This window comes from Atta cephalotes, assembly GCF_000143395.1.
Source record: "Atta cephalotes unplaced genomic scaffold scaffold00063, whole genome shotgun sequence".
In the NCBI taxonomy this organism is placed as follows: Eukaryota; Metazoa; Arthropoda; class Insecta; order Hymenoptera; family Formicidae; genus Atta; species Atta cephalotes.
The window spans coordinates 1,169,844-1,180,247 of NW_012130127.1; the positions used below are offsets into that span (position 1 = coordinate 1,169,844).

Sequence of the window (10,404 nt, forward strand, 5' to 3'; positions counted from 1 at the left end):
GTGTGTGTGTGTGTGTGTGTGTGTGTGTGTGTGTGTGTGTGTGTGTGTGTGTGTGTGTGTGTGTGTGTGTGTGTGTGTGTGTGTGTGTGTGTGCGTGCGCGCGCGCGTGCGTGCCAAAGGAATACAGAGAAAAGGAGCACAAATGAAATTAATAGATTTGAGTTTATTAGATTACTAATAAAGAAACGATTAGTAAAGAAAAAGGAGATTTAATTTTTTTAATTATCTCTAGAGATTTATTTTCTTGTATTTATGAAGCCAAAAATATAGGAAAAATGAAAGAAACATCTTGAAGAATTGGAAGAATATTTATTAGAGTGTAGAAAGAGCATTTACAATGAACAGAGGAGTTTAAAGGTCTGTTTACAGGTATACGTATAGTAAACATCATTAGTTGTTTTCTATTTAAACGAAAGTAAAACTAAGATGAGTCTGCAATGAGCCGAGTATTTTATATTCAGATTAATAATCTCACTACTCGCTTACTTTGATAAAAACTTATTATCACATGATAACACTATAGGTTCATAACCTCATTTTTAAAGGTTTACGGGACTCGGTCTCGATCTTGTGCAGATTGTAGGCAAAAACTTAGTTGAATCTCACTGGTAAGAATACAAAAGGAACGCGCATTTCATAACTGAGTTATGAATTGTCACAAGAATTGTTTGAGAATCGTAAACAGAAAGTAATTGTCTTCTAGGTAAAAGCGTTTTTTAGGCACATTATATCCAAATCTCATTATACTCTTTTGAAACTCTTGATTTTCACAATTTAAAATTTCGAATTCACGAAATTGCAATTTTAGCAATTTTTGGAATCGTAGGTACAACTCTCTTACCGATTATATTCTCTTAATACTTTGTCGAGTTTCAAGTTTTTTTTTCATTTTAGCGATTTGTAAAATCTCAAAATCTTGGAATTGCTATTCTTGGAATTTAAGAAAATTTCTGGTATAAATTTTTGATAATGGAATCTTCTTACTTATTTTATGCGCTTGATTTTTATCGATTTTTCTGATTTAAATTTGCAGTAAAACTTTGAAACTTAAAATTTTAAGAATTTGGCGAGTCTTTGAATTTAGTATTGGAAATGAAAAAATATTTATAAAAAAAATATTTGATATCACATTGTTTATATATATATTATAAGATTAATAGAGGAATTTGTACTGTGATATATTGAGCTGCGATAGGATAAATTAAAGTAGCATAGATACTTAGGAATGAGCAGAAAATTAAAAATAAGGTCGCGTAGTGAATAAGAAATGTAGAGTTAAATAGTATCAAATAGTATCAAGTCTTTTCCAGTATGGCAGGATAAGTATGGTTAAAGTATTTATTGTAAACTAATATTCTGTACCTGTATTCATAGTCAGACCTTGTACTTCAGACTTCCTTAAATTTATCTTTATGCTCAGCAGTCAATGAAATAATTCGTAAAGTATCTAAAGATAAATTTAAGGAAGCCTTAAACATAAAGCTATGAATACGAGTCCCTTATAAGTCCCTTGGCAGTTGTAAGTTGAAAAGTAATAAAGTTCTATTTTATATCACATGAATGCATTTTATTGTAATAAATATAAATAAATTACAAAATATTTTACATTATTAATAACATATATACAAGTAGGGTGTCTGATAAAAAATTTACTGTTTTTCTCAAAAATAATTAGAGGGAAAACACATATTCATCAAAATTGTAGGATAAGCAGAGTGTAATTTAATTTACGTTGTATTTATTATTATTTAGTTATATATTTTAATAAAACTAATTGTATGAATAAATTATTTAAATACTAAATACTAATTTAAATATTAAATGCATTTTTAGTAAATGACTCCTCAAATTAATAATCAAGAATATAATCTATTAGGTGTACAACTTTGCTTCCGCCGTTTTTTTCCGAAATTCGAAGCTTTATTGTAAAAAATTGGTTATACATTTATGATTCAAAGTATTGTCCATCGCTGGCCACTACTTTCTCCCATCTTTCGGGTAGCGTACGAATCCCGCGTCGAAAAAACTGGTCATCTTTTGAGGCTATCCACGAATCAATCCAATTTTTTACTTCTTCATAAGACCGGAAGTGCTGGTCAGCCAGGCCGTGTGCCATTGATCGAAACAAGTGATAGTCAGAGGGAGCAACGTCTGGAGAATACGGCAGGTGGGGTAGGACTTCCCATTTCAACGTTTCCAAGTATATCTTGACCACTTTCGGCAACATGGGGTCGAGCATTGTCATGCTGCAAAATCACTTTATCGTGTCTCTCGTTGTATTGTGGCCGTTTATCTTTTAATGCTCGGCTCAAACGTATCAATTGCGTTCGATACCGATCGCCTGTGATTGTTTCAGTCGGTTTTAACAGTTCATAATATACTACGCCGAGCTGGTCCCACCAAATACAGAGCATGACCTTGGACGTCAAAATCATCGTTTTTGAAGCGTTGAAACCACTCACGACACGTTCTTTCACTAATAGCGGCCTCACCATAAATATTTGAGAGCATTCGATGAGCCTTAGCCGCAGATTTCTTCATATTGAAGCAAAAAATTAAAACCTCTCGCAAATGACGAGAATTTGGCTCGTAAATTAACATTTTCAATCGAGAATAACTTTATGATGCTGACACAAATCGACTAATGTTTCTATGGGGTTATGTTGACAGATGCCCAAGTTTATTGTATGACGTCTATGATCTATCTATTTATTTCGACCACCACTTACCACTAAAGCCATCTATAGGAAAACGGCGGAAGCAAAGTTGTACACCTAATATGTAAAAACATGATATATACAGTGATATAAAGATAATTAGAGTCAATGCGGTGGATGTAAGTTGCTGATAATCTTTTAATATTATATCAATTTCATATAAACTTATAGATAATATTTAATCAATTCACCTCATACAAACTCGATTAATTTTCTAGACTTGACAATTAATGTAAAAGATGACTCATTTATGTTTGATTAGTATTAAAAATCGACGTTTTTAGACAGATTTCTAAATTATTTATTTCAATATCCGACTACTTTCCAAAAAAGGAGCATAATCTTTAATTTAGTAGATAAAGTATTTTTTCTATCTCATCCAGAATTTCACAAGAAAAATTTAGATTTTGTTATAAAAACGTTAATGGAAATGATTATCCTGTAAATTTCATTTTTAATAATAGTAACATAAAAATTAAGACTTTGATAGGCAGCTCTAATACTGTCTCAATTGATGTTAATAGTGATGTACAAGAGAATAGATTAAAATGATTTCGTGTTCCATATATTGATGTAGTAGTGAACAAACTAAGAATATAGATAGATAATAATTGTCAGAAGGTATCATTTTATAGCTTAAACAAACTCAAATCAATTTATCAAAGTACAAAAGGATCAGTTAATAAATGAACAAAAAAGAAGTGTAGTGTACAAAATTAATTGTAAGAATTGCAATGGTTCGTATGTGGGCCAGACAGGCAGAAAATTAAAAACTAGAATTATGGAACACAAAAACATATAAATGAGAAATCCTCTACGTTCAGTTATAACAAATCATAGATTGAGTGAAAATCACGATTTCGATTGGGATAATATAGAGATTTTAATATTAAAGAAAGATATTAAATAAACGCTTAGGAAAAATATTACAATAAACGCTTAATGTCAGAGATAATATTGGTGTACAACTTTGCTTCCGCTGTTTTCCTATAGATGGCTTTAGCGGTAAGTGGTGGTCGAAATAAATAGATCATAGACGTCATACAATAAACTTGGGCATCTGTCAACATAACCCCATAGAAACATTAGTCGATTTGTGGCTGCATCATAAAGTTATTCTCGATTGAAAATGTCAGTTTACGAGCCAAATTCTCGTCATTTGCGGGAGGTTTTAATTTTTTGCTTCAATATGAAGAAATCTGCGGCTGAGGCCGCTATTAGTGAAAGAACGTGTCGTGAATGGTTTCAACGCTTCAAGAACGGTGATTTTGACGTCTAAGGTCATGCTCTGTATTTGGTGGGACCAGCTCGGCGTAGTGTATTATGAACTGTTAAAACCGACTGAAACAATCACAGGCGATCGGTATCGAACACAATTGATGCGTTTGAGCCGAGCATTGAAAGACAAACGGCCGCAATACAACGAGAGACACGATAAAGTGATTTTGCAGCATGCTCGACCCTACGTTGCGAAAGTGGTCAAGACATACTTGGAAACGTTGAAATGGGAAGTCCTACCCCACCTGCCGTATTCTCCAGACGTTGCTCCCTCTGACTATCACTTGTTTCGATCAATGACACACGGCCTGGCTGACCAGCACTTCCGATCTTATGAAGAAGTAAAAAATTGGATCGATTCGTGGATAGCCAAAAGATGATCAGTTTTTTCGACGTGGGATTCGTACGCTCCTCGAAAGATGGGAGAAAGTAGTGGCCAGCGATGGACAATACTTTGAATCATAAATATATAACTAGTTTTTTACAATAAAGCCTCGAATTTCGGAAAAAAAACGGCGGAAGCAAAGTTGTACACCTAATATTAAAAGACAGACGAACAGTTTAAATATGAAGACAGACACGGAAATGTTAAGCAAATCTTTTATTGACCTAATAAATAAAATACAATAGAGATTGTTTATTAACCAGAAAAGTCATTAGTTCTCATCGTCGTTTCACATTTGATGTATGATTTTTCATTATGTATTCGACTTAAACATAAAGACATCCTTTCTTCTTCTTAATATAATTAATGTATAGAATGTGAATAACAATATTTTAAGAATAATTAAATTATATTCTAAGTGATGCCAGTATTATATGTTTTTAACTACAACATTACCGAGGTGAAGAACTCTGTTAATATTTTGAATTACATTATATCCAAATTAATATGATCTTACCATAGAGTGGATATTATTTCATTACCACTGAGTCTGTAAACTGAGATGAGTTGAATTTCTACCACGGTTATGTTACTGGAATCTACATCAAATTATACTTTTTACTTATAATTGCGAAAGCCCCAGATAGTCAAACGAGATTTAGCATATGAAACAAATTGCACTGCATGTATTGTTTTCAACTGCATGTATTGTCGACAATTTGCTGTTATTGGAATCTAATGTGAACTGAGTTAGTAGGGCAAATAGATTTTATGAGTTTACGAAATTGTAAGAGTATACATGAGAAATAATAAACTCGTGTAAGAGATATACATTGAGAAATAATAAACTCGTCACGTTAACAGCAAACTGACGGCACGTCATGCACGCATGATGACAACTTTGCCAAATTCTAAGGAAAACTTTACGTGACATCAGAACAACAGACAATTTGTGGAAACACCTTGACTTTAGTTTGATGAAATTGAATGCGGAATAAGTGACAGCAAAATGGCAACATATTGCCCTTATTTGACTATCTGGGGCTGAAGATGATTCAAAACATGGAGTCGAAACGTCCTAAGTTTGTATGAGATGAACTGATCAAATATTAGAAGATTGATGTAATATTAAAAGATATATTAAAATGTAATATTAAAATATATGAAGATTGATGTAATATTAAAAGATTATCAGCAACCAGCGCATTGATTCGAATTACCTGTATATTCCTATGTCTTTACTGATTATATTCTTGATTATTAATTATATGAGAATATTTTGTAAAAATATTATAATGAATTATATATTAACATTTATTTGGATATTAAATAGAAAAATACTGATACTAAATTATCAGTTCAGTTAGTATACATATATTTATTAAATATTTATAAATATATTCCTTTTATTTGTTTCCGATTTAAAAAATTTATTTTTCTACACTTCCAAAACCTAAAAACCTAAAAAAACTCTATAAATTTTGGATTTTTTTTAACGATTAAGCTTCAAGGTTTTTTTTAGGTGGCTAAGATAATGTCAGTTCTATTTTGAATACCTTAAATATTCTTTCTTTATCAGTAAAAGAAATTTTTTTTAATGAGATGAGGTAATTTTGGATCACTTTATCATAGTAACTTAATGAGCTGAATATCTTTATATTATAGTATTTTTAAAAAAATTCAAATATTTTCAGGAATTATAAATTAAAAGAATTTAAAGCGAATTCGATTGGATGCACTTGCAATGCGCTGTGGTATACACAATTTAAAGTACACAAATTGATGAAAAATGTATGTTTAATATAAATACAGAAACGGATTAAATTATGAAATCCTCAATAATACATTTTATTCTGCTTTTAAGTAAGATCTGTATTTTTATAACTTGAAATATTTGAATTTTATTTTTACATGATTTAAATGAATGTACAACAGTTTTAACATGCACTAATGTGTCCAACGGAATTCGCTATTAGACTATAAGTTTGAAATAAATTTTATTATTGCAATAAATGTTTAAAATATTTACTATATTGATCGAACCATGTTCGTAATTTTTGTGGAAAGCTTCTAACTTACAATCATAAAGAAAGGAGAGTAATTACTTTCAACTTTCTACTTCGGAAAATATAATAGAAAGAATACCAAATTTTTCGCGAAATAATGATTCAAGAGAGAAGAAGTCCAAGCAAGCTTTCCAGATTACACAGATACTGACTGCAGGCTTAGATCAATAGAACATTTTGAACATTTATTATAATAATAGAAAAATTTGTTTCAGTATAGTCTGACTTCTTTTAGTTTAGTTTCTAAAAATAGTTTAGCTTCTGAATTTTTGAAAAAAATATTCTAATACAAAGATGTTCAATTCATTAAATTCAATGCAATGACAAAAAATACTCCTTCCTATTTAAAAAAAAACTTTATTGGTAGTAAAAATAGCGAAATATATTTAAGAATTAATCAAAATTATTATAATATTAAAGTATATCCCTCTACTAATTATTCTATAATTTTCTTCCCGCTGATGATTCTATAATTTTCTTCCCGATAATGAGTCTTTCCGCTATCTCTAACCATTTTTGCAAAGAATGTGGTTATCTTTTTATCAGATCCTCATTCTGCATAAATTTTTTATTTGGTAAAAATAATTATATAAATTTTAAAACATTTCTCAGATGTTTTCAAGATGTCATAATGTTCTCTGGAATATCTTACAATATATATATATTGGATTTTTTTATCAGTACTTTTTATGTTAAATTAATGTATGTAAATGTTTGCATATATTTGAAGAATAATTCTTTCGATTTTATAGAAATTTCTGGCCAGATCGGACCGTACTAAAAGTGGCGATATAAGCTTAGCTGAATTTATACACTATGTCCGTGAACATGAGAAAAATTTGCGATTGCAATTCTCCGATCTTGATAAAAATAAAGATGGTAAGTATACATTTTAGTTACAGTTAATTAATTCTAAAAAAATTTATAAATTTGAGATTGAAAAACATTTTCCGAATCAAAATTTAAGATTGCAAAATATATATATATTTTTTTAAATAAAGTCTAATAATGTATCTAATACATTGTAATATTTATTTGTTATTTTACATATTGTATTTTACATATGTTATTTAACATATAAAAAAATTATGTAGAGACTTAAACATACTTTATATATCATTCACAGGAAAAATAGATTTAGAAGAATTGATAAGGGCTTTCAAGGAGCTGGGAATAGAAATGACGCAGGAGGAAGCAACAAAATTATTACAACGGTAAAGCTTTATTAATAAATTATTAAGTAAAAGAAAAAAATCCCATTTTTCAATTAGAACGAATCTTGATGCTTAATAATGTTTAATATAAAATTTTTAAATATATTTTTCTTTAAACTATCGATTCACAGTTTATCGGACTTGAACACAATCATAAACTGAGCTGTAAATAATATCGCAAATTACATTGATCATTAATTTAATAATGTTACTAATAAACATTTAAAAAAATTTATTTACATACGGAAAAATCACTTCAGCTAGGATTTAAACATAGAAGAAACCTTGGAATCTAGAAGTAAATTATCAATTTTTTGAAATTATTTAAAATATTAAAATGTACTAATTATTGATTAAACATAATTAAATAAATAGTTAAGTAAATTACAATATGTTATTGTACCTACTATAAAGACTTTTTAAAACATTAAATATATATAAAACATTAAATATATAAACTTGTTAAATAATATTTTTAAAGCTATCACACATACGCATAAGTAGATATGTATTCTAATGAAAATATTAAGAAATAATGAAAAAAAATCTGCTAAAAACTTTTTATTTAAATACTTCAAATTCAAGATAATTTATAATATATAATATAAAGTTTCATTGCGATGCAGAGATTAGTTGTTCTATAATATAAATAAACGAAATTGTTTTATCTATTTATTTATAGAATAACTAAACAGACAATCACAAAAACTTTGTATAAGTTATAAATTTTGAAGTACTTACATTAAAAAATTGAGATTTTTCTTAATATTGTAAAAAATAATTTAATTTTTATTAACATATAGACTAAATCAAAATGTGTTATTAAATAAAAATATAATTAAATATATTAATAAAAAGGCGCAAAGAGTTTGATAATTATAATTTATTTTGCAATTTAGTTTTAATTCCTACCATCGTTGAAAAGCCAATTTCACACAAAGTCGTGAAAGGGAGCAGCGTTCATAATGAAATGTAATTTAACATTCTAAAATTGTTCGCAACCTTCTTGTGAGTTATCCGTACTTTGGGAATCCCCAATCTTAATATATATTATCATAATTTAACAATATGCTACATTATACAATAAATTAATTTTATATATATATATATATATACATATATATATATATCTGCATAGTATGGATCAAGATGGAAGTCTTAATATTAGTTTCAACGAATGGCGGGATTTTCTTCTCTATGCACCAAGTACTACCTTGCTCGATATTATAGAATACTGGCATCATACCACGGTGAGTATTTCATATATAGTTTCATTTTTTTATTGTAGATTAAGAAAAAATGTATAACATTATAATTAGTAACAATAAATAATAGAAATAATTATTTTAAGAAATAACTATTTTAGGGATTCCTTTAATTCATACAATACGATAAATATATAGAATCACGAGGCTATTAGGAGTCAGCGCTAGTACTGATTTGTGTAAAATATAACAATGATAAAGGTATAAATTTAATTAATTTTGACAATGATAAAGTTAAATAAAGTTAAATAAATTTAAATAATACAAAAAGATAAATATAGTAGGCTAATGAGAATCAGTAAATAAACAGCGCAATTATTTAATGAACAATCAATAATCAGATTGATGTTTTCTTTATTTTGAACATTTCGACTCTCTTTGGAATCCTTCTCAACAAGAATGATACCAGTATAATTAGCTCATATGTCCATAATGTTTAAGTCACTCGCAAATTTACAAAAATACAGCGTTGTGACATTTTTAGAAAAAATCTTATTAGAGTGATAGATGCGTAAACAATTTAAATGACTTATATCACAGAACATGAAGCATTGTACTGAAACTTTGTTGACCATATTAAAAAATAGAAATGTTAAAATTAAAATAAAGATCACACATTTTTAGAACACACGTCCGTATACGACGACGTGTCACTCAGATATGAACTATATGAACTATTTTCGAAGGAAGAAGTCACACAGTAAATATTAAGATAAATTTGCAATTATTAATAGAACAAAATACATTATATATTGTTGTTAAATCAAACGATAAGAACTGCAATAAAATATCATAAGAAACTATCAAAATTATTAAAATTGTAAAATAAAGAATTACATAATAAAATGAAAAGAAAAAGAAAAAATTCGATATAAAACATATTTCGTTAAAATTGTTACATTTTCGTCAACTGATAAAACTTTTGTCAAATAAAATTAAATTAAACCATAAATCTAAAAACTATATAAGTCAAGAGAAATTTTCAAGCATCGCTGCATTGATATGATACAATCCTTCTGTATCTGAACGTAAATTAAGGCATTCTTTTGCATGTGTATGAATGCCATTACCCAAATCAATCTTTTATTAAAAAAATTTCTCCTTATCTAAAATTTGAACGTTTTCCCAATTGAAGATAAATAAATTTAATTAATTCTGATTATAGTTAATAATATCAAATGTATTATTTGAATGTTGTATCATTTATATTACTTACTATATTTCTATATTACTTGAATATTTACGGAAATATACGGATATTTGAATATTTGGCCGTAATATTTATTAAATAATGTACAACACACACACACACACACGCACGCACGCACGCACGCACGCACGCACGCACGCACGCACGCACGCACGCACGCACGCACGCACGCACGCACGCACGCACGCACGCACGCACGCGCACACACACACACACACACACACACACACACACACACACACACACACACACACACACACACACACACA

General features: G+C 28.7%; 1 protein-coding gene across 1 annotated transcript in view; it reads left to right on the forward strand.

Annotated features, from left to right (window-relative positions):
- The window catches only part of LOC105623763 (calcium-binding mitochondrial carrier protein SCaMC-2), a 33,461-nt gene that overhangs the window by 2,064 nt on the left and 20,993 nt on the right, over positions 1 to 10,404 (forward strand). Inside the window, exons 2-4 of the mRNA XM_012205141.1 lie at positions 7,199 to 7,325; positions 7,573 to 7,660; positions 8,799 to 8,910. Of these exons, the coding sequence (XP_012060531.1) occupies positions 7,199 to 7,325; positions 7,573 to 7,660; positions 8,799 to 8,910 (327 nt within the window). The remainder of the gene's footprint in view (positions 1 to 7,198; positions 7,326 to 7,572; positions 7,661 to 8,798; positions 8,911 to 10,404) is intronic.